This window comes from Ranitomeya variabilis, chromosome 3, assembly GCF_051348905.1.
Source record: "Ranitomeya variabilis isolate aRanVar5 chromosome 3, aRanVar5.hap1, whole genome shotgun sequence".
Taxonomy (NCBI): Eukaryota; Metazoa; Chordata; class Amphibia; order Anura; family Dendrobatidae; genus Ranitomeya; species Ranitomeya variabilis.
This window is the reverse complement of record NC_135234.1, coordinates 752881982-752907213: the sequence shown is the minus strand read 5'-3', so window position 1 is coordinate 752907213 and position 25232 is coordinate 752881982. Positions and strand designations below refer to the sequence as shown.

Below are 25232 nucleotides of genomic sequence, written 5' to 3'. Positions count from 1 at the left end.
TGGTGCTATGACCCTCGGCAACCCATCCTGAGCTTAATGGAGTATCACAAATCTCTGACCTGGTGCCACGTGTTCTCACCGTCACCGACCCATTGTAACAAACTGCAGCTGTGCTACCAGTACAAAGCCTAATCCTCCAAATGATTCCCTCAATACAACGACAGAGCTACGGCCTGTCGGGAGATATTGAGTGAACGTGGGACAGGATTCATGGATTCTCGAGATCTACCCCAAATTCTAAGCCTAAGATCCGCTCCGTGCTGCGTTCTTCAGCAGGTCAGAGTGCCCCCAAATTCCTGTACTTAGGTGACACTTCGAGGAGATCAGACCTGTTCTTCTGTAGACCACCATTGTCACCAAGTATAGATTGGTAAGATGAGTGCCCTTTAAGTCACTGGTTAGCAAAGGCTTAGAGCAGTGTTCCCCAACTCCAATCATCAAGAGCCACCAACAGGTCATGTTTTCAGGATTTCCTTAGAATGGCTCAGGTGATGGATTTGTTGCCTGTCTAGATGATGGAATTCTCACCTGGGCAATACTAAGGAAATCCCGAAAACATGACCCGTTGGTGGCCCTTGAGGACCGAACTTGGGGAACACTGGCTTAGAGGATAGAGACCTTTTATGATGTTGCTCTGGGGCCGTCCCTCCTCAATGCATGCCCCCGAACACAGCATCCGATGTTGTCATTTAATTAATTTAATAATTATCAAACTTCAATTGCTGACCAGCCTCTTTCCGCAAAGGCAAGAAATTCATGAGGGCCCTGTTGGTGCAACAGACAAGATCCTGCTACATGTCCCATAAAATGTTATGTATAGGGATTCATGTAGCGAATGCCTGAAACCTTAATATATCCCCCGAAGTAACGTGTAAACGCCAGCCGGAAAGTATTTTTACCACATTGATATAAAAAGCATTATACAGGAACGACTTGCTGTAAATGTACCGGGAGCCGAAATATAAAACCACAAAAAGACACCAGTGACGGAGACACAAGGTCTCAGACGCCGTACAGAGAGTCATCTAAAAGAAGAAGGTTTATTTTAAAAGGAGTTACAAGTATAAAAGTTTCCCGGTGGTCCGAGTATCAGAGAAACATTCGGTCACATAGGAAGTCAGTGCATTATACACGTTACCATCACAAGGGCTAAGAATCCTGACATTGGATTAAAGGGGTTCTCTGAGAACAGAGGAAATAAATAAAGGACATGTCATTATCGATACATTTGTAAATATCTTTAATTAGAAAATCACATTCGTTTTGTTGAGGGAGGTAATCACTATAGAATTAAAATGGCTGCTGCCTTGTTACACTAAGAGAAACCTGTCCTAGGATGCTTGGACAAGTGCTTGTGAACAAGATCCATCCCTTTCCTTCATGTATTGGAAGATGGAAGAATATTGTAACCCAATACTGGAGATATCAGGAGTGCTGAGGTAAAGAGAGGCTGCTCACACTGCTGTCCACCCTGTCTGTCTGATCTCATACTGGAAATATCAGGAATGTCAAGGAAAGTAGAGCCAGCTCACACAGCTCTCCACCCTGTCTGTATGAGCTCATCCTGGAGATACCAGGAGTGCTGAAGTAAGAAGAAGCTGCTCACACTGCTGTCCACCCTGTCTATCTGATATAATACTGGAGATACCAGGGGAGCTGAGATAAGGAGGGGCTGCTAACACTGCTGTCCACCTTGTCTATCTGATCTCATAGTGGAGATACCAGGAATGTTAAGGACAGTAGAGGCTGGTTACACTGCTGTCAACACCGTCTATCTGATCTCATACTGGAGATGCCAGGAATGTTAAGGACAGTAGAGGCTGCTCACACTGCTGTCCACCCTGTCTAGCTGATCTCATACTGGAGATACCAGAAATGTCAAGGACAGTCACATTGCAATCCACCCTATCTATCTGACCTCATACTGGAGATACCAGAAATGTCAAGGACAGTAGAGGCTGCTCACACTGCTGTCCACCTTGTCTATCTGATCTCATAGTGGAGATACCAGTAGTGCTGAGGTAAGAAGAGGCTGCTCACCTCTGTCCACCCTGTTTATCTGGTCTCATACTGGAGATACCAGGAGTGCTGAAGTAAGAATAGGCTGCTCACTCTGCTGTCCACCCATTATATAGGTTTAATAGCAGTGTAAGCAGCCTCTTCTTACATCACCACCCATGATATATCCAGCATTAGATCAGATAGACCTGTTGGACAGCAATGTGAGTAGTCTTTTCTTACCTCAGAACTCCTGGTATCTCCAGAATGGGATAAGATAGACAGGGTGGACAGCAGTGTGAGCGGCTTTTCCTTATCTCACAACCCCTGAGATCACCAGTATTGGATCAGATAAGCAAGGTGGACAGCAGTGTGAGCCACCTCTCCTTATCTCAGCACCCCTGAGATCACCAGTATTGGATCAGATAGGCAGGGTGGACAGCAGTGTGAGCCGCCTCTCCTTATCTCAGCACCCCTGAGATCACCAGTATTGGATCAGATAGGCAGGGTGGACAGCAGTGTGAGCCGCCTCTCCTTATCTCAGCACCCCTGAGATCACCAGTATTGGATCAGATAGGCAAGGTGGACAGCAGTGTGAGCCGCCTCTCCTTATCTCAGCACCCCTGAGATCACCAGTATTGGATCAGATAGGCAAGGTGGACAGCAGTGTGAGCCGCCTCTCCTTATCTCAGCACCCCTGAGATCACCAGTATTGGATCAGATAGGCAAGGTGGACAGCAGTGTGAGCCGCCTCTCCTTATCTCAGCACTCCTGAGATCACCAGTATTGGATCAGATAAGCAGGGTGGACAGCAGTGTGAACCGCCTCTCCTTATCTCAGCACCCCTGAGATCACCAGTATTGGATCAGATAGGCAGGGTGGACAGCAGTGTGAACCGCCTCTCCTTATCTCAGCACCCCTGAGATCACCAGTATTGGATCAGATAGGCAGGGTGGACAGCAGTGTGAACCGCCTCTCCTTATCTCAGCACCCCTGAGATCACCAGTATTGGATCAGATAGGCAGGGTGGACAGCAGTGTGAGCAGCCTCTTGTTACCTCAGCGCTCCTGTTTTCTTCTGTATTTCACCTTCATACACATGATTGGAGGGGTGGAACTTCCTACTGCACATGCTCACAAGCACCTCTCATTCTACAGTAGTACAGGTCTCTGTCAGTGCAATAAGACGACAGCCATTTTAATATACTATAGTGATTACCTCCCTAGATAAATGTGAACAAATGTGATTTCCTAATTAGTTAGGAATTTATTCATATTTATATTTTTTCTCTTTGTTTACATTTTTATTTTCCTGGAAAACCCCTTTAAGGAATCTCAAGTAGTCTGCAGATATTAGAGGCGGGGCTTACAGATGGTGGAGAGGCGGAGCCTAAGGCTGGGGTTACGCGCTACAATTTGGTTATGATCACAAAGTATTTTACACCAATAGCCTATATCTTCCGCCAGCTGAAAATCTCATTTTTTAGCATGAAGATAAGAACGAGGACAAAACTCACACACTTCAATATGGGGGTCCTCCATTGATGAACGGTCAGCAAACCCCAATAATAAGGAAATGACAAATGCCTTGTACACAATTAGAAATGTGTAAAGACTCGGCCGCTAATGTACAGAAGACAATAAGTGACACAATGTCGGGTACAACCGGCCACAGACGTAAGACGTACAAAACCACACAGATACCACAGATTTGATATTTACCCTATTGATAAGGGGCGATAAAAGGGTCTGGCGGCCTCTTATCCCCACCGCTACCCCACAAAAGGAACAACATACTTTTTTCCAAATATCAAAATTAACACGTCACTAAGTGATTTGGGGGTGGTATGTAGGGGACATCTATAGTCTGTGACCACCTGTAGGGTCGGCCTGGAGCTGCTGATGAGTTGTCCAGGATTGGAAAAATCATAACAGCGCCACTCCTGTTCACAGGTCGGGTGCGGTATTACAGGTCGGACACATTCATTTCAATTTGAGTTGAGCTGAAATACCAGTCACGACCCATGTACAGGAATGAAGCAGCCATGATTTTCTAACCCTTTAACATTGAAGTAACGCAAAAGAATGGTGATTTTTGACAAAAAATTTTTGAAAAATAAATAAAACTATTAATTTTGAGGGAGAATCTTTGACTAAAAACCGTGTGTTTAAAAACCCAAGGCAGACAGAAAAAGGCCGTGTTGTCCATAGCAACCAGTCAGATTACACTGCGACAAATGAAAGCATTGGTTGCTATAGGTATTCCTGCCTGGTTACGAGGCCTAGTTTTCCTCCTTACACATTTACTCTCACTTGATAACATAGAGCACAAAAGTTGTCCTATATGTGGGCAAAATATTACTGCCAAGACCATTTTACCATTTTATTGGGTTCAAACTGTTCTTGACCGTCATCAACATATAAGCTTTATCGGCATAGAAGTGGAGCAGCCATTTCGTTGGTGTCACTAGTATTCAAAAGCAGACATTTTGTTTCTTTTTTTAATGTGGGTTTTGTTTACCATGAATTGGTATTTTTTTACCAGATGAGTGGGCAAGCGTATCATAAAGGCTGAATATAATAATGAGCGGCAGCCTAGCTTGTGAATAATAACCCATTTTGATCCCCCTCCTCAATTGTGGATGAAGGAATTAGTGCTGCTTCATTTTTCCTCAGGTCGGTTTCACAGTCCGTGTGCAGCGCGATGTCCGGACTAACTCAACTTCATATGTGAAGCTGTTGTGTTCGGATCAGGTGACCTGTAACCGGGATATCGCAGACTGCACTCGGGTGTTCAGGTCAGGAAACCTGTGACCGGAATATCGCAGACTGCACTCCAGGGTACGTGTCAGGAAACCTGTGACCGTTCCTCATATCGCAGCCTGCAATCGGGCGTTCGTGTCAGGAAACCTGTGACCAATCCGGATATCGCAGCATGCAATCGGGCGTTCGTGTCAGGTAACCTGTGACCATTCCGGATATCGCAGCCTGCACTCGGGTGTTTGGGTCAGGAAACCTGTGACCTTTACGGATATCGCAGCCTGCAATCGGGTGTTTGGGTCAGGAAACCTGTGACCTTTACGGATATCGCAGCCTGCACTCGGGCAATCGGATCAGGAAACCTGTGACTGGTCCGGATATCGCAGCATGCAATCGGGCGTTCGTGTCAGGAAACCTGTGACCATTCCGGATATCGCAGCCTGCACTCGGGCGTTCTTGTCAGGAAATCTGTGACCTTTATGGATATCACAGCCTGCACTCGGGCGTTCTTGTCAGGAAACCTGTGACCATCCGGATATCACAGCCTGCACTCGGGCGTTCTTGTCAGGAAATCTGTGACCTTTATGGATATCACAGCCTGCACTCGGGCGTTCTTGTCAGGAAATCTGTGACCATCCGGATATCGCAGCCTGCACTCGGGCGTTCTTGTCAGGAAACCTGTGACCATCCGGATATCACAGCCTGCACTCGGGCGTTCTTGTCAGGAAATCTGTGACCTTTATGGATATCACAGCCTGCACTCGGGCGTTCTTGTCAGGTAACCTGTGACCATTCCGGATATCGCAGCCTGCACTCGGGCGTTCTTGTCAGGTAACCTGTGACCATTCCGGATATCGCAGCCTGCACTCGGGTGTTCGGGTCAGGTAACCTGTGACCATTCCGAATATCACAGCCTGCACTCGGGCGTTCGGGTCAGGAATCCTGTGACCGTTCCTGATATCACAGCCTGCACTCGGGCGATCAGATCAGGAAACCTGTGACCGTTCCTGATATCGCAGCCTGCACTCGGGCGATCAGATCAGGAAAACTGTGACCATTCCTGATATTGCAGCCTGCACTCGGGCGTTCGGGTCAGGAAACCTGTGACCATTCCTGATATCGCAGCCTGCACTCGGGCGCTCGGGTCAGGTAACCTTTGACCATTCCGGATATCACAGCCTGCACTCGAGGCGTTCGGGTCAGGAAACCTGTGACCATTCCGGATATCGCAGCCTGCACTCGGGAGTTCGGGTCAGGAAACCTGTGACCTTTATGGATATCGCAGCCTGCACTCGGGCGTTCGGGTCAGTTAACCTGTGACCTTTACGGATATCGCAGCCTGCACTCGGGCGATCGGGTTAGGTAACCTGTGACCATTCCGGGTATAACATCCTACACTCGGGTGTTTGGGTCAGGAAACCTCTGGCCGTTCTGGAAATCGCAGCTTGCACTCGGGCTTTCGGATCAGGTGACCTGTGACCTTTCCGGATATCGCAGCCTGCACTCTGGTGTTTGGATCAGGAAACCTGTGACCAATCCGGATATCACAGCCTGCACTCGGGCGTTCGGGTCAGGTAACCTGTGACTGGTCCGGATATCGCAGCCTGCAATCGGGCGTTCGTGTCAGGTAACCTGTGACCATTCCGGATATCGCAGCCTGCACTCGGGTGTTTGGGTCAGGAAACCTGTGACCTTTACGGATATCGCAGCCTGCAATCGGGTGTTTGGGTCAGGAAACCTGTGACCTTTACGGATATCGCAGCCTGCACTCGGGCAATCGGATCAGGAAACCTGTGACTGGTCCGGATATCACAGCCTGCACTCGGGCGTTCGTGTCAGGAAACCTGTGACCATTCCGGATATCGCAGCCTGCACTCGGGTGTTTGGGTCAGGAAACCTGTGACCTTTACGGATATCGCAGCCTGCACTCGGGCAATTGGATCAGGAAACCTGTGACCATCCGGATATCACAGCCTGCACTCAGGCGTTCTTGTCAGGAAATCTGTGACCATCCGGATATCGCAGCCTGCACTCGGGCGTTCTTGTCAGGAAATCTGTGACCTTTATGGATATCACAGCCTGCACTCGGGCGTTCTTGTCAGGAAACCTGTGACCATCCGGATATCACAGCCTGCACTCGGGCGTTCTTGTCAGGAAATCTGTGACCATCCGGATATCGCAGCCTGCACTCGGGCGTTCTTGTCAGGAAATCTGTGACCATCCGGATATCGCAGCCTGCACTCGGGTGTTCTTGTCAGGAAACCTGTGACCATCCGGATATCACAGCCTGCACTCGGGTGTTCGGGTCAGGTAACCTGTGACCATTCCGAATATCACAGCCTGCACTCGGGCGTTCGGGTCAGGAATCCTGTGACCGTTCCTGATATCACAGCCTGCACTCGGGCGTTCTTGTCAGGAAATCTGTGACCATCCGGATATCGCAGCCTGCACTCGGGCGCTCGTGTCAGGTAACCTGTGACCATTCCGGATATCGCAGCCTGCACTCGGGTGTTCGGGTCAGGTAACCTGTGACCATTCCGAATATCACAGCCTGCACTCGGGCGTTCGGGTCAGGAATCCTGTGACCGTTCCTGATATCACAGCCTGCACTCGGGCGATCAGATCAGGAAACCTGTGACCGTTCCTGATATCGCAGCCTGCACTCGGGCGATCAGATCAGGAAAACTGTGACCATTCCTGATATTGCAGCCTGCACTCGGGCGTTCGGGTCAGGAAACCTGTGACCATTCCTGATATCGCAGCCTGCACTCGGGCGCTCGGGTCAGGTAACCTTTGACCATTCCGGATATCACAGCCTGCACTCGAGGCGTTCGGGTCAGGAAACCTGTGACCATTCCGGATATCGCAGCCTGCACTCGGGAGTTCGGGTCAGGAAACCTGTGACCTTTATGGATATCGCAGCCTGCACTCGGGCGTTCGGGTCAGTTAACCTGTGACCTTTACGCATATCGCAGCCTGCACTCGGGCGATCGGGTTAGGTAACCTGTGACCATTCCGGGTATAACATCCTACACTCGGGTGTTTGGGTCAGGTAACCTCTGGCCGTTCTGGAAATCGCAGCTTGCACTCGGGCTTTCGGATCAGGTGACCTGTGACCTTTCCGGATATCGCAGCCTGCACTCTGGTGTTTGGATCAGGAAATCTGTGACCAATCCGGATATCACAGCCTGCAATCGGGCGTTCGTGTCAGGTAACCTGTGACCATTCCGGATATCGCAGCCTGCACTCGGGTGTTTGGGTCAGGAAACCTATGACCTTTACGGATATCGCAGCCTGCACTCGGGCAATCGGATCAGGAAACCTGTGACCATCCGGATATCACAGCCTGCACTCGGGCGTTCGGGTCAGGTAACCTGTGACTGGTCCGGATATCACAGCCTGCACTCGGGCGTTCGTGTCAGGAAACCTGTGACCATTCCGGATATCGCAGCCTGCACTCCGGCGTTCTTGTCAGGAAATCTGTGGCCATTCCTGATATCACAGCCTGCACTCGGGCGTTCGGGTCAGGAATCCTGTGACCGTTCCTGATATCGCAGCCTGCACTCGGGCGATCAGATCAGGAAAACTGTGACCATTCCTGATATCGCAGCCTGCACTCGGGCGTTCGGGTCAGGAAACCTGTGACCATTCCTGATATCGCAGCCTGCACTCGGGAGTTCGGGTCAGGTAACCTGTGACCTTTACGGATATCGCAGCCTGCACTCGGGCGTTCGGGTCAGGAAACCTGTTACCTTTATGGATATCGCAGCCTGCACTCCGGCGTTCTTGTCAGGAAATCTGTGGCCATTCCTGATATCACAGCCTGCACTCGGGCGTTCGGGTCAGGAAACCTGTTACCTTTATGGATATCACAGCCTGCACTCGGGCGTTCGGGTCAGGTAACCTGTGACCTTTACGGATATCGCAGCCTGCACTCGGGCGATCGGGTTAGGTAACCTGTGACCATTCCGGGTATAACATCCTACACTCGGGTGTTTGGGTCAGGTAACCTCTGGCCGTTCTGGAAATCGCAGCTTGCACTCGGGCTTTCGGGTCAGGTGACCTGTGACCTTTCCGGATATCACAGCCTGCACTCTGGTGTTTGGATCAGGAAACCTGTGACCGTTCCGGATATCGCAGCCTGCACTCGGGAGTTCGGGTCAGGAAACCTGTGACCTTTACGGATATCGCAGCCTGCACTCTGGTGTTTGGATCAGGAAACCTGTGACCGTTCCGGATATCGCAGCCTGCACTCGGGAGTTCGGGTCAGGAAACCTGTGACCTTTATGGATATCGCAGCCTGCACTCGGGCGTTCGGGTCAGGTAACCTGTGACCTTTACGGATATCGCAGCCTGCACTCGGGCGATCGGGTTAGGTAACCTGTGACCATTCCGGGTATAACATCCTACACTCGGGTGTTTGGGTCAGGTAACCTCTGGCCGTTCTGGAAATCTCAGCTTGCACTCGGGCTTTCGGGTCAGGTGACCTGTGACCTTTCCGGATATCGCAGCCTGCACTCTGGTGTTTGGATCAGGAAACCTGTGACCGTTCCTGATATCACAGCCGGTGTTCAGGTCAGAAAAACCTGTGACCGTTCCGGATATGGAAACCTGAACTAGGGCGTTCAGGTCAGGAGACCTGTGACCGGTAAGGCTACTTTCACACTAGTCCGTCGGTACGGGCCATCGCAAACCGACGGCCCGACGTACCGACGGACAGTGTGTTAATTAATCACAACGTGGCAGCGGATACAGTCTTACGACGCATCCACTGTCCAGTTGATGAGCGGGGAGGAGGGGGCGGAGTTCCGGCTGCTCATGCGCGGTCGGAAAAAGCGGAGCCGACGGACCAAAAAACGTTTCATGTAACTTTTTTTGTGCCGACGGTCCGCCAAAACACGACGCATCCGTCGCACGACGGATGCGACATGTGGCACTCCGTCGCAATACGTCGCTATGTATAAGTCTATGGAGAAAAAACGCATCCTGCGGGCAACTGTGCAGGATGCGTTTTTTCTACATAACGACGCATTGCGACGTGCGTCGAACGACGCAAGTGTGAAAGCAGCTTTAGGATATCGCAGCTTGTACACGGACCATGAAAGTCGGATGTATGAAAACAGTCTTATGGGGAATAGGAATCAAAAGAGGTCGATAATATTTATATTTTTGAAGGGCACGTTCACACAAAAATTATGGCCCATCAGATTGGCTATGGTGCTGGGTGTTAATGTTATTGTCACAGCAGAATTAGGGCCTTTTTTAAGTCCCCCGTGTCTGCCATATTTGTACAACTATGTCGCCTGTGGAAGGGCCTCATAGTAGATCTGTAATTTTACAATGCACTGCAATATTACTGTGCATTGTACAAAAGATCGAGTGATCACAGGTACAAATACAGGACCTTATGGGGAACCAGTATTAAAAAAATATATATAACGTATATGTTTATATCACTTCCTTTTTCCCCAGAACATAACTGAAATCTAAAGAATAATAATAATATAAAACAACACATTTAGTATCAAGAAGTCGTGTGATGGTAAGAGCCACTGCTACTAGTTCTTACCATCACATGATTTCCTGATACCAAATGTGTTCTTTTTTCCATTAGATGTCGGTTACGTTCTGGGGAAAAAAATTGCCACAATATTTTTAGATTTTTTTTTTTTAAATATTAGTTAATTGTGATTAATTATATTTATTTATCAGTCAATTTGTCGCAATAGTATTATTCTGTTAAATTGACTGAAAAAAAAAAAAAAAAGCTCTTAGAAGGGGAGAAGGACAAAGATTGAAAGTGAAGAGGAGCCCACAGTGACTGTTTTGGACAAGAGACGGCCCCAATTGGGATGCTTGTTCCAGTGACTGCGGGGGCTCACAGAAGTGGGCTCTCCATATTAGTGATCAGACCTTTATCATCTATCCTGTGGATCCCTATGGAAAGACCCCTGTATTGAGACTATGTTACGACTCTTAAAACGCCGCCTGGTTGGGAGTGGCACCAAATGCATCAAGGCTATTTCAAGCCAGACCCCAATGGTCACTAATAAGTATGCCACCAATGCACATATTGAGTAAAAAACAAAAATCAGCTACACTGCTCACTCCATGGGTAGCAAATCTGGTCTGAAGATTGGGGTATTGGGGTCTTTACCCACGTTGGTGCCATGTGTCAATTCCAACATGGTGGCAATGGTAATACAACAAGGGTAATGGCCCAAAGGTCCAAATCCCTGGACTAGGGTTGGTTCCCGTTATGTCATGGTTGTTCGCCGTGATGGATTCTTATAAACCCCACTGATCCGGTAATGCTAGGCTAATATTACATTCATAGTATTCCACGTGCCGGTTCCTTCATGATTTATGGATTATGGGAAGCTTTGATCTGAGCTGGTTTCTTCGTGTTCTCCAAGTAGAGCGTTTCGCAGTCCGACATTACAGCGTCCATGACGGGGCGCCGGCTACACGTCTTGTATCTCCATGGCATTCTCCGGCCACAGGTAATTGTCTATGGTGAAGGAGTCATAGTCCGGGCTGTAGACCAGGGACTTCACAAACGCCTCCTTGTCCTGAGGTTCTGGATACCAGGAAGCCAAATTATTCTTGTACGCATAGTCTACGATCTAAGAAGATGGTAAAAAGAACAATGGTTATAGAGACGAATATAGACGAAGGTAAGGATCCTTCATCCACTTTGCATTGTAATCTCCGTTATTGATGTTTTTTGGGTTTCGCTGTTATGGTATTTATTGTGCAGTAGAATTGACACTTTAACTTTATTTTGCTTTTTTTTTACTATTATCACGATACAAAATTATAGATTTGTTTTATGTTTTACCATTTTTTGCACAATAAAAAAAAATTGTTTTTGTGTCACTGTATTCAAGGACCCATAACATTTTTATTTTTTCCATCGATCGAGCTGTATGTGGATTTGTCTTTGCAAGGCACGTTTTTTGTTTTCACTAGTACCATTTTGGGGTTTATATGCCATTTTAATCCCATGTTATTGTTTTTTTCTAAGATATGGGATAAACAAAAAAGAATCTAAATTTGTCAGAGGAGATCATCATTCCATCTGTATACTGCAGCATTATTGTATTGTAGTAAGTGGTATGAGCGATCAAATAATCAGAATTTACAGTCTCCTAGGGGGACTAAAAAATAACGTTGAAAAGCAAAAATATTCCTAAAATTATAAAAGTCAGATCTATCAAAATGCAATATTAAAGAGGTTGTCCACTGCTTTTACATTGATGGCCTGTCCTTAGGATAGGTCATCAATGTTAAAAAGTAGTGGACAATCCCTTTAAGTAACCCGTACAATAAACCTTGTAAAGAAAAATAACTACAAATGCGACAACTGCTGTTTTTTGATCACCGCAGTTCCCCAAAAATTGCAAGAAAAAGAGTTCAAAATAATAAAATCTCTGTTGATGGAAAAATTAAAAAAAGTTATCACGACACAAAGCAGATTTATTTTAAAAGCAGTAAAATAAATTAAAAAAATATATATATAAATTTCATATTGCCGTAATCGTACTGACCTGGAGAAAGTAATTCATACCAAACAGTTAACAGCCATAAAACCGAACTTAAATAAAACAAAAATTGAGGGTTTTTTTTTTTTCACCATTTCACGCACTTGGAATTCTTTTCCCAATTTTTCACTACATTATTTGGTGGAATTAAAAGTGTTGTCCTGCATAAAAACAAGCCCTCGTGTGGCAATGTGGACGTAAAAATAAAGAAACATTACGGCTCTTGGCATAAGGGGAGGAAAAATTGAAGGGCAAAAAAAAAAATTGCTCGTGCATGAAGGGGTTAAGAAACAGCCCAATATAATTTAGAATCACTTAAAAGAAGCCAACAACTCCAAGAACCTAATTCAAAATCAAGGGAAGAACCATGACGAGACTGCAGACACTTACCCTCACAGCAATTTTGAAGGACACTTCCCTGATGGTGCTTAGTGGAGGATACAGTCTGCCCTCCGCTAGATTTTCTGCGGTCACATCTTCTGCAATAGCCTAAGAGGAGACAAAATTCGTGAATCAGATAAATATTACAGAAAAGAGGAGAAAGTAATATCTATAATCGTCCTATTCGTGTGCTATCGAGCTTGGCAGCTGCAAAATCAAGATCCATCAACAGCAGCTTTTTGACAGTTTCCACGTAGACTCAAAAAGTGAACAAAATAAAGTTACAACATGTTACACTGTAGCTAGATCTTTTTTTAACTTGCCGACCACATTAGTGGTCAGTTCAAGGGTAGAAATACGCACCTCTGCCGTGGTTAGGAAGATGTCTTCAGAGATGTGTCGGACGCCACATGCAATGACCCCAAGAGCCACGCCGGGAAAGACATAAGCGTTATTTCCTTGACCTGGATAGAAGGTCTGACCGTTTGGAAGAGTCACCTTAGAGAAGGGGCTTCCACTGGCAAAAATTCCACGGCCCTGGTGCAAGCAAGACAAATATTTGTAAAGATCATTATCCACGTGAAAAACAGTAGTCAGCTTAAAAATTAACCCTCATTTTATTCATTTATTTTCATAAATCAATACGACTCATGAAAATAAGAAACTTTGTAATATGTATTTGTAATTTCTCCTTCTGAACTGAACACTCGTTCTCAAAATTCTCAATTCAAAATCTTCAGTAAATACAGACCTTTCAATTACTGAGACAGGAGATGACGGTTGGTGCTTGTAAGGTTCTATGGAGAACTGTAACTGCTATTTCAAAACATGCAGCAGAATGTCTGTGTTTTCCTCTAGCTCCTCCCTAGCATTTTTGTTTGTTCCTCTAGATCTTCCCTAGAATGTCTGTGTGTTCTTCTAACTCCTTCGTGGAATGTGTATGGGTTTCTCTAGTTCCTTTCTAGAATGTCTGGGTGTTCCTCTAGCTCCTACCTAGAATTTCTGTGTGTTCCTCTAGCTCCTTCCTAGAATGTCTGTGTTCCTCTAGCTCCTACCTAGAATGTCCATGTGAATGTCCGTGTGTTCCCCTTGCTCCTCCCTAGAATGTCTGTGTTCCTCTAGCTCCTCCCTAGAATGTCTGTGTGTTCCTCTAGATCCTACCTAGAATGTCCGTGTGTTCCTCTAGCTCCTCCCTACAGTGTCTGTGTGTTCCTCTAGCTCCTCCCTAGAATGTCTGTGTGTTCCTCTAGCTCCTCCCTACAGTGTCTGTGTGTTCCTCTAGCTCCTCCCTACAGGGTCTGTGTGTTCCTCTAGCTCCTCCCTACAGGGTCTGTGTGTTCCTCTAGCTCCTCCCTACAGTGTCTGTGTGTTCCTCTAGCTCCTTCCTAGAATGCCCATGTGTTCCTCTAGCTCCTCCCTAGAATGTCTGTGTGTTCCTCTAGCTCCTCCCTACAGTGTCTGTGTGTTCCTCTAGCTCCTCCCTACAGTGTCTGTGTGTTCCTCTAGCTCCTCCCTACAGGGTCTGTGTGTTCCTCTAGCTCCTCCCTACAGTGTCTGTGTGTTCCTCTAGCTCCTTCCTAGAATGTCCATGTGTTCCTCTAGCTCCTACCTAGAATGTCTGTGTGTTCCTCTAGCTCCTCTCTAGAATGTCTCTGTGTGTTTCCCTAGCTCCTACCTAGAATGTCCGTGTGTTCCTCTAGCTCCTCCCTACAGTGTCTGTGTGTTCCTCTAGCTCCTTCCTAGAATGTCCATGTGTTCCTCTAGCTCCTACCTAGAATGTCTGTGTGTTCCTCTAGCTCCTCTCTAGAATGTCTCTGTGTGTTTCCCTAGCTCCTACCTAGAATGTCCGTGTGTTCCTCTAGCTCCTCCCTACAGTGTCTGTGTGTTCCTCTAGCTCCTCCCTACAGTGTCTGTGTGTTCCTCTAGCTCCTCCCTACAGGGTCTGTGTGTTCCTCTAGCTCCTCCCTACAGGGTCTGTGTGTTCCTCTAGCTCCTCCCTACAGTGTCTGTGTGTTCCTCTAGCTCCTACCTACAGTGTCTGTGTGTTCCTCTAGCTCCTACCTAGAATGTCTGTGTTCCTCTAGCTCCTCCCTAGAATGTCTGTGTTCCTCTAGCTCCTCCCTACAGTGTCTGTGTGTTCCTCTAGCTCCTCCCTACAGGGTCTGTGTGTTCCTCTAGCTCCTCCCTACAGTGTCTGTGTGTTCCTCTAGCTCCTTCCTAGAATGTCCATGTGTTCCTCTAGCTCCTACCTAGAATATCTGTGTGTTCCTCTAGCTCCTCCCTAGAATTTCTGTGTGTTCCTCTAGCTCCTACCTAGAATGTCTGTGTTCCTCTAGCTCCTCCCTAGAATGTCTGTGTTCCTCTAGCTCCTCCCTACAGTGTCTGTGTGTTCCTCTAGCTCCTCCCTACAGGGTCTGTGTGTTCCTCTAGCTCCTCCCTACAGTGTCTGTGTGTTCCTCTAGCTCCTTCCTAGAATGTCCATGTGTTCCTCTAGCTCCTACCTAGAATGTCTGTGTGTTCCTCTAGCTCCTCTCTAGAATGTCTCTGTGTGTTTCCCTAGCTCCTACCTAGAATGTCCGTGTGTTCCTCTAGCTCCTCCCTACAGTGTCTGTGTGTTCCTCTAGCTCCTTCCTAGAATGTCCATGTGTTCCTCTAGCTCCTACCTAGAATGTCTGTGTGTTCCTCTAGCTCCTCTCTAGAATGTCTCTGTGTGTTTCCCTAGCTCCTACCTAGAATGTCCGTGTGTTCCTCTAGCTCCTCCCTACAGTGTCTGTGTGTTCCTCTAGCTCCTCCCTACAGTGTCTGTGTGTTCCTCTAGCTCCTCCCTACAGTGTCTGTGTGTTCCTCTAGCTCCTACCTAGAATGTCCGTGTGTTCCTCTACTCATTAATTGAAAGTGAAAGATCAATCTAGGAGGCGAAATAAGCAGATTTCTCTGATAAGATATATTACAAAGTTTCTTATTTTCATGTGTACCATTGATTTATAAAATAAAAATTACGACCTGGTTACACTTTAAGCAACCAATCAACAGGTAAAACTCTAATTATTCGGCTCTAGCCCTGTCTAAAAGTAAGGCTATTGGCAGATGAGGTCACATGGGCACTGGCTGTAACGGGGAGAAAGCGTCCCATACCTCTGTCAGCTGGTAGCACTGCTCGGCCGTACACTCTGCCTTGCTGGTCGGATTGCTTAGTGCAAATATAATTGGTCGTTGGTTGAAAGCAGCCATGTTTTTCAATATCTTTTCTGTAAATGCACCTCCAATAGCAGCAACACCTATGAAAAGCAGACAGATCATTTTACTTGTAAGTCCAATTATAAAGTAAATAAAATACAGTGGGTTCTTGAGAGTTCCCGAGTCTTCCAGAGTTTTCCATATTGATTCATAAATTTGATCTAAAACTAAATCAGATTTTCACGCAAATCCTGAAGGCAGACAAAGTGAACCAAATAAACAAAAGAGTCAAAAATACTGGATTTTGTAATTTTCTACATGAGGAAAATGATCCAATATTAAATGTCTGTGAGTGTCAAAAGTATGTGATCCTTTAGAATAAAATTTGAAGGTGAAATTAGAGTCTGGTGTTTTCAATCAGTGGGATGACAATCAAGTGTGAGTAGATGACCTTTTTAGAACAATGATATATCAATTTATGATTTACACAACACATGTTTATGGAAGTGTACCATGGCGTAGAACAAAGGAGATTTCTGACAGCCTCAGAAGAAGAGTTGTTGATAGAAAAGGTTACAAAATCATTTGTAAAGAGTTTGAACTCAATTAATAATCAGACAGATGGAGGAAATGCAAGATCATTTTTACCATCTACAGGAGTGGTGGACAAACATAGATCACTCCAAGAGCAAGGCATATAATAGTTGCAAAGGCACCCAAGGTAACCACTAAGCAACTAAAGGCCTCCCATGTTAGCCAATACTAATGTTCATGAGTTTACCATCAGTAGAAGGCTGAGCAATGGTGAGCATGGCAAGATTGCACAAAGAAAACCACTTCTCTCCGTAAGGAACACTACTGCTAATCGGCAGTTTGCTAAAGATAACTTGGACAAGCTAGAAAACTACTTGAATAATGTTTTGTGGACAGAGGAGACCAAAAGAGAGCTTTTTGGTTTAAATGAGAAGCATGATGCTTGGAGAAAAAAAATTAAACACTGCATAAAAATCTCATACCATCTGTGATCCAAGAAGTAACGCTTCTCCTTGCGGAGAGTGACATGTTAAAGGGGACCTGTCACCAGGTTTGGCCGATAAGAGATTCGGCCATCAACTTTCAGGGCTGATGTACAGTATTCTATAATGCTGTATATCTGCCCCCAACCCGACCTGTAAGAGAAGAAATATAACTTTTATATTCACCTGCGGGGCTTTCTGGTCCAATGGGTGTCGCTGGTCTTGGTCTGGCGCCTCCCTTCTTCTTGCGATGCCGCCCTCCTGCTTGCTTCGTGTGGGTGACGTGTCTCCTCAGCACCGTTCTTCTGCGCAGGTGAACTTCTCTGCCCTGTTGAGGGCAGAGCAAAGTACTGCAGTGCGCAGGTGCTGGGAAAGGTCAAAGAGCCCTGGCGCATGCGCACTGCAGTACTTTGCTCTGCCCACGATAGGGCAGAGAAGTACGCATGCGCAGGAGTGCTGTACCGAGGAGACTGTGTGGATGACGTAGGAACGTGTCATCCACATGAAGCAAGCAGGAGGACGGGGATCGCAAGAAGATGGGAGGCGCTGGACCAAGAAGAGCGACACCCCTCAGACCAGACCACCCTACTGTATATCAGCCCTGAAAGGTGATGGCCATATCTCTAGCAATCCTAGAAGTCAATGTCGATCCTTGTTACATGACTTAGGATAAAAGTCAAAACCAGAATCTCAATTTGCAGACACAAAGTTTTAGTCCTCTTCCTCTCTGAAGAGACAATTTGCATATTTCCCAGAGGAGCATTGCTGCTCTAAGTCTCCTCTGCATGCTTAACATGTCACTCTCCACAAGGAGAAGGTCAGACACCTCTCACACAGCCAAACCAGATGTCACACTTTGCACTTGAAGCGATGGCCGGGGGACCACCACGGTGCAGAAAGACTACTGTACACAAGATGAGGTGCAAACAACAAAGGGTAGATTTATTGGGAGGCAAGAAATGAAGTGGGTGAGGAAGATGCAAACAGGGGTATGCAATGGCAAGAGACAATTTACAAGAGTTATAAACTTTATCTTTCCTGTAAAATAGCACGGTGCTCCAACTATTACAGATTCAAAATATGTCTCACAAGCAAATTTAAACAATAAACAAATAACGATGCTACTCTACATATAACCTCCCTGGCCTTTACTAAGCAGGCCACACGGCTCCCGTGTACTGACTACTGAAGCCTACACTAGGCCCTAACAGGTGCACCAAACAGGAACAGATTCACGGTGATGTTGAGGACTCAGGCCCAGTCCCAGGGGGGGCCCCCAGCAGTCTATAAGGTGGTGCGCATGGCTTTCTGTCAGCTCTGTGAAGCGTGGTCTTCTCCTTGCTTCTGGATCCTAGGGGTGCTCCTGGAGACTGTAAGTCCCTTTCTCAGTATCTTCGTGGCTTCACAAACTAGCACAGAACAGCCACCTTTGCTGTACCCAGAAAGGTCTTGCAAATTTCACAAGTACACTCCGTCCCAGGCTGTGGGACCTTTCTTGTCGCAAACAGCACACAGTTCTCTCTGTAGCAGCTTCAGCTCACACACACAGTTCAGGCTCAACTCCTCCCCTAATTCTAGGGCAGTTTATCTTCACAGTCTATAGCAGGGGGAAGCAGGACATTCCATCACACCAGACAAGGGGGTGCTGTCTCTTAAAGTGGCAGCGTGTTACATAGTTACATAGTTACATAGTTATTAAGGTTGAAGGAAGACTGTAAGTCCATCTAGTTCAACCCATAGCCTAACCTAACATGCCCTAACATGTTGATCCAGGGGAAGGCAAAAAAAACCCATGTGGCAAAGAGTAACTCCACCATGGGGAAAAAAATTCCTTCCCGACTCCACATACGGCAATCAGACTAGTTCCCTGGATCAACGCCTTATCAAGGAATCTAGTGTATATACCCTGTAACATTATACTTTTCCAGAAAGGTATCCAGTCCCCTCTTAAATTTAATTAATGAATCACTCATTACAACATCATACGGCAGAGAGTTCCATAGTCTCACTGCTCTTACAGTAAAGAATCCGCGTCTGTTATTATGCTTAAACCTTCTTTCCTCCAGACGTAGAGGATGCCCCCTTGTCCCTGTCTCAGGTCTATGATTAAAAAGATCATCAGAAAGGTCTTTGTACTGTCCCCTCATATATTTATACATTAAAATAAGATCACCCCTTAGTCTTCGTTTTTCCAAACTAAATAGCCCCAAGTGTAATAACCTATCTTGGTATTGCAGACCTCCCAGTCCTCTAATAACCTTGGTCGCTCTTCTCTGCACCCGCTCTAGTTCAGCTATGTCTTTCTTATACACCAGAGACCAGAACTGTGCACAGTATTCTAAGTGTGGTCGCACTAGTGACTTGTATAGAGGTAAAATTATGTTCTCCTCATGAGCATCTATGCCTCTTTTAATACATCCCATTATTTTATTTGCCTTTGTAGCAGCTGCCTGACACTGGCCACTGAATATGAGTTTGTCATCCACCCATACACCCAGGTCTTTTTCATTGACGGTTTTGCCCAGAGTTTTAGAATTAAGCACATAGTTATACATCTTATTACTTCTACCCAAGTGCATGACCTTACATTTATCCCCATTAAAGCTCATTTGCCATTTATCAGCCCAAGCTTCTAGTTTACATAAGTCATCCTGTAATATAAAATTGTCCTCCCCTGTATTGATTACCCTGCAGAGTTTAGTGTCATCTGCAAATATTGAAATTCTACTCTGAATGCCCCCTACAAGGTCATTAATAAATATGTTAAAAAGAAGAGGGCCCAATACTGACCCCTGTGGTACCCCACTGCTAACCGTGACCCAGTCCGAGTGTGCTCCATTAATAACCACCCTTTGTTTCCTATCCCTGAGCCAGCTCTCAACCCACTTACACATATTTTCCCCTATCCCCATTACTCTCATTTTATGTAACAACCTTTTGTGTGGCACCGTATCAAAAGCTTTGGAAAAGTCCATATATACTACGTCCACTGGGTTCCCTTGGTCCAGTCCGGAACTTACCTCTTCATAGAAGCTGATCAAATTAGTCTGACATGAACGGTCCCTAGTAAACCCGTGCTGATACTGGGTCATGAGGTTATTCCTCTTCAGATACTCCAGCATAGCATCCCTTAGAATGCCCTCCAGGATTTTACCCACAGTAGAGGTTAAGCTTACTGGCCTATAATTACCGAGTTCAGTTTTTGCCCCTTTTTTGAATATTGGCACCACATTTGCTATACGCCAGTCCTGTGGTACAGACCCTGTTATTATGGAGTCTTTAAAGATTAAAAATAATGGTCTATCAATGACTGTACTTAGTTCCTGCAGTACTCGGGGATGTATCCCATCCGGGCCCGGAGATTTGTCAATTTTAGTTATTTTTAGACGCCGCTGTACTTCCTGCTGGGTTAAGCAGGTGACATTTAATAGGGAATTTTTATCACTAGTCATATTGTCGCCATGGGATTTTCTTTTGTAAATACTGATGAAAAAAAGTCATTTAGTATATTGGCTTTTTCCTCATCCTCATCCACCATTTCACCCAGACTATTTTTAAGGGGGCCAACACTGTCATTTTTTAGTTTCTTACTATTTATATAGTTAAAGAATATTTTGGGATTATTTTTACTCTCTCTGGCAATGAGTCTCTCTGTCTCAATCTTTGCTGCCTTGATTTGCTTTTTACAGAATTTATTTAATTTTCTGTATTTATTTAATGCCTCCTCACTACCTACTTCCTTTAATTCTCTAAATGCTTTCTTTTTGTCCCTTATTGCGCCCCTTACAGCTCTATTTAGCCATATTGGTTTCCTCCTATTTCTAGTATGTTTATTCCCATACGGTATATACTGTGCACAGGTGCTATCCAGGATGCTAATAAACGTCTCCCATTTTCTTTGTGTATTTTTATGTCTCAGGATATCGTCCCAGTTAATTGCACCAAGATCCTCTCTCATCCGTTGGAAATTTGCCCTCCTGAAGTTTAGTGTCCTTGTCACCCCTCTACTACACATCTTATTAAAGGAGACATGAAAACTTATTATTTTGTGATCACTATTCCCCAAGTGACCCCCAACCCTTATATTTGATATGCGGTCTGGCCTGTTGGTTAATATTAGGTCTAGCAGTGCCCCCCTCCTTGTTGGGTCCTGAACCAGTTGTGAAAGGTAATTGTCTCTCATAGTTGTCAAAAACCGATTACCTTTGCTGGAACTGCAGGTTTCTGTTCCCCAATCTATTTCAGGGTAGTTGAAATCCCCCATAATAATGACTTCTCCTTGAGTCACAGCTTCATCTATTTGCTTTACGAGGATATTCTCCATTGCTTCCATTAGTTTTGGAGATTTATAACAAACCCCTATCAGTAATTTATTATTTTTTCCCCCTCCCCTTATCTCCACCCACAGGGACTCTACATTTTCATTAGATTCACCTATATTATCACGCAGGATGGGTTTTAAAGAAGATTTTACATATAGACACACCCCTCCCCCTCGCTTATCTGTATGGTCATTTCTGAAAAGGCTATAGCTCTGCAAGTTAACAGCCCAGTCATGGCTCCCATCCAGCCATGTCTCAGATATCCCCACCATGTCATAATTATGCTCCAACAACATTAGTTCTAATTCGTCCATTTTGTTGGCGAGGCTTCTGGCATTAGTATACATGCACTTTATGTTACTCTCTGTACCTCTATTCTTTCTTAAATTACTAACTGTTCTAACCCCACCCCCCATGCCTCCGCCACCCCCAACTTCCTTATTTGTGCCCAGGTCTCTATCTGCACTATCTTCCCCTCCTATAAAATGAATACCCTCCCCCCCAATCCCTAGTTTAAACACTCCTCCAACCTTCTAACCATTTTCTCCCCCAGCACAGCTGCCCCTTCCCCATTGAGGTGCAGCCCGTCCCTAGCGTAGAGCCTGTAGCCAACTGAGAAGTCGGCCCAGTTCTGCAGGAACCCAAACCCCTCCTTCCTACACCAATTCTGGAGCCACTTATTAACCTCCCTAATCTCCCGTTGCCTCTCTGGCGTGGCACGTGGTACAGGCAGTATTTCGGAAAATACCACGTTGGAGGTCCTTGCTTTCAGCTTGCAGCCTAATTCCCTGAAATCATCTTTAAGGACCTTCCACCTACCTCTAACTTTGTCATTTGTGCCAATGTGCACCATGACCGCTGGGTCCTCACCAGCCCCTCCCAGTAATCTGTCCACCCGATCAGCGATGTGTCGGACTCGGGCGCCAGGTAGGCAGCACACCGTCCGACGATCCCTGTCTTTGTGACAGATTGCCCTATCTGTTCCCCTAATAATTGAGTCCCCCACTACCAGCACCTGTCTGGCCTGCCCTGCTCTCCTTTTTCCCTCCTTACTGGAGCAGTCACTCCTCCGGCTTTCAGAGGACATGCCTGGCTGCAGCAGTGCTACCCCTGTACTGGCACCCCCCTCATCTGCCAACTTAGCAAACTTACTGGGGTGTGCCAGATCAGGACTAGCCTCCCTGGCACTCTTCCCTCTACCCTGCTTTCTGAATGTCACCCAGCTAACTGCCACACTGTCCTGCAGCTCCATCCTACCATCCCCCTCCTCATCTATCCCATTGAGCATCTGCTCTGTGAGCAGAAGACTCCTCTCCATATTGTCTATGGATCTCAGTGTTGCCAGCTGCACATTTAGATCCAGTATCTGGGTTTCCAAATGCACAATGTGCTCACATCTCGCACAGCAGTATGAACCCTCGACCGGCTAGTCAAGGACTGCATACATGTGGCAAGATGTACACTGGATGGCATTAACAATTGTGGAGCACATTTCCTAATGGGGATTGCACCACACAGAAACGTTAATTAAAAATAAATACAAAGTATTAATTAAACCAAAAAAAAAAACAGCACCACCCTCTTACACACTGATGAGGGGCAGTGCCCCGAAACAGTGTCTGCAAATTGAGATTTTTGTTTTGGCTTTCATCCTAAGTCATGTGACAAGGCTCGTTAAAGGGTTGACACTGACTTCTAGGACTGCTACTTCCTATAGGCGGCACTAGAGTTCTAGTCCTCCTCCTCCTCTCTGAAGAGACAATTTCCATACCATCTGTGAAACACGATGTTGGTGGTAGGGTTATGGTTGGGGCCTGTTTTGCTGCATCTAAGCCAGGTTGTCTGCCAACATCGATTCAACAGTGAATTCTGAATATTATCATCATATTCTAAAGGAAAATGTCCAGAAATCAGTACATGAATCGAATCTCATGAGAACGTAGGTCATGCAGCAAGACAACGACACCAAAGAGCACAAGTTGTTCTACAAAAGAATGATTAAAGAAGACTAAAGATAAAGCTCTCAAATGGCCAAGTCACATTCCTGACCTTAATCCTGTGGAAATATTGTGAAAGGACCTGAATCGTACAGTTCATGGGAGAAAACCAACTAACATGACAGAGGTGAAGCTGTTTTGTAGGGAGGAACACGCTAAAATTCCTCCAAGCTGATGTTCAGGACTAATCAATAATTACCATAAACATTTCATTTAGATGCTGAAAGCAAGGGTTCACATATTTTTGCCACTCACAGACATGTGATATTGGATAATTTTCTGCATTAAAAAAATAAAAACTTTAATATTTTTGACTGATTTGTTAGATGTGGTTCTCTTTACTTACTTTCAGGACTTGTATTAAAATAAATGAAAGAAAGAGCTGTTTAGAAGGCTTAAATTCATACTCAGCTGCAAAGGTGAGGTTGAGGAGGACAGTTCCATATCACAGGTCATACACCATGGCAAGACAGCACAGCAACAAGACACAAGGTAGTTATACTTCATCAGCAAGGGCTCTCCCAGGCAAAGATTTCAAAGCCGACTGGGATTTCAACATGTGCTGTTCAAGCTCTTTTGCCGGGCCAGTCTGGCCCACCAGGGTACATGAGAATCCTCCTGTAGGCCCAGGTCATGACATACAGTGCTGTGCAAATTAATTGGGACAAAGCATTTTTTAAGTAAAATCGTAAGTTGGTTACAAGTCAGTATTTCAAACCAGTTTTAATATATAATAAATAAATCTTGGTCAACTAGCCAGTGGAAAAAGGTAATTTTCAGAATTAGTATGTAACAGTGCATTTTAACATTTTATTATTAAATATTCAAAAATATGTGTTTTTTTTGCTTTGTCTCAATTAATTTGCACAGCACTGTAATATGCACCAACGACACACAGGCAGAACGTGTGGTCATAGACATATGAGTAAAAGAGCTGCAAATATCAGATATAAAAGCCTTCGTGAAGTCATAATGCTACAATGAAAGGCTATGATGAGGGCAATGCTTTACATAGGGAGAATCCACTCTAAAGTGGGGCCCCACTGAGAAGTTCTCTGTGCTGCCCTTTTTACATAGAATCCTGGTTATCAGCAAAGCATAAACACATAGTTTTCTACCCACCTATAATGGCTGTAGGCCTTAATATCTCCACAGCTTCTTCTAAGGTTTTCACAGGAGGGTGATCATGAGCAAACATCTCTTTTTCATGGTTCAGGTTTCCTCGTCCCTTTAACAGAATGGAAACATTATCAATAACATTGGAAGCCACTACGACAGGGAAGACGCTACCGGTGGAGGACGTACACGTAGTAGAAGTTCTGGAGATGAGGGAATACATTCCCAAGACCCTGTTTCAGAGGCCATGTCGTTAGTCCGTTGCCGCCAAATTGGAGCCTCGCGATCCGCCTCTTACCTGCTAGAATCACTGGCACCTCTTCTGATTTGCACGTCATCGGTTCGGAGGGTCACACGTATGACGTCACACAGGGCCTACTAATCAGAAGAGGCACTTGTGAATTCCGGCATGAACAAAGATTTGCAAGGCAAACAAAGATTGTCCAGTGGCCACAGACTTCTGACATGGCAGCTGTACCAGGGTTGTGCTAATTGATTGGCTGATCTGTAGTGATAATGTCTCGCTGCCAAATTTCCAAAATGTCTGTACAAATCACCCATGAGGTTACCCAAGAATCCTTTCTTCTAAGCTAGGTATTAGAGTTATCCAAAAATCTTTGCAACCACACAGAGGGCCAAGAATCTTTGCTCCCATGCTGGACACCCAATAAATTACACAAAATCTTTGCTCCCAATGCTGGGCACCCATGAAGCTCCCTAAGACTCCTTGCTCCCATGCCGGGCACCCATGAGGTTCCCCAAGACTCCTTGCTCCCATGCCAGGCACCCATGAGTTTACCCAAAAATTCTTGCTCTCATGCTGGATACCCATGAGGATATCCAAGAACTTTTATTCTCATGAGTACCTAAACCTCCTCCTATGTAATAAATGGGAAGGAAAATGTAATGGCCCTTGGCACAT

The 25232-nt window shown here is 45.8% G+C and overlaps 1 protein-coding gene and 1 long non-coding RNA gene across 6 annotated transcripts in view; both read right to left on the bottom strand.

Moving 5' to 3' along the window:
- Nucleotides 1-1016: 1016 nt before the first annotated feature.
- On the bottom strand, nucleotides 1017-5432 carry LOC143817295 (uncharacterized). The gene is made up of 2 exons (XR_013224106.1): nucleotides 5391-5432; nucleotides 1017-5073 (listed from the first exon to the last, which is right to left on the bottom strand). It is a non-coding gene; the product is annotated as an uncharacterized LOC143817295 (long non-coding RNA).
- A 5010-nt stretch (nucleotides 5433-10442) lies between these two features.
- Nucleotides 10443-25232, bottom strand: part of ME3 (malic enzyme 3) — a 206385-nt gene continuing 191595 nt past the window's right edge. For all 5 annotated transcript variants that reach the window (XM_077298607.1, XM_077298609.1, XM_077298605.1 and 2 more), the window contains exons 11-15: nucleotides 24317-24422; nucleotides 15818-15960; nucleotides 13046-13219; nucleotides 12692-12790; nucleotides 10443-11383 (exon numbers count right to left, since the gene is read on the bottom strand). In XM_077298607.1, coding sequence (XP_077154722.1) covers nucleotides 11222-11383; nucleotides 12692-12790; nucleotides 13046-13219; nucleotides 15818-15960; nucleotides 24317-24422 — 684 coding nt within the window. In that variant the 3' untranslated portion in view covers nucleotides 10443-11221. The remainder of the gene's footprint in view (nucleotides 11384-12691; nucleotides 12791-13045; nucleotides 13220-15817; nucleotides 15961-24316; nucleotides 24423-25232) is intronic.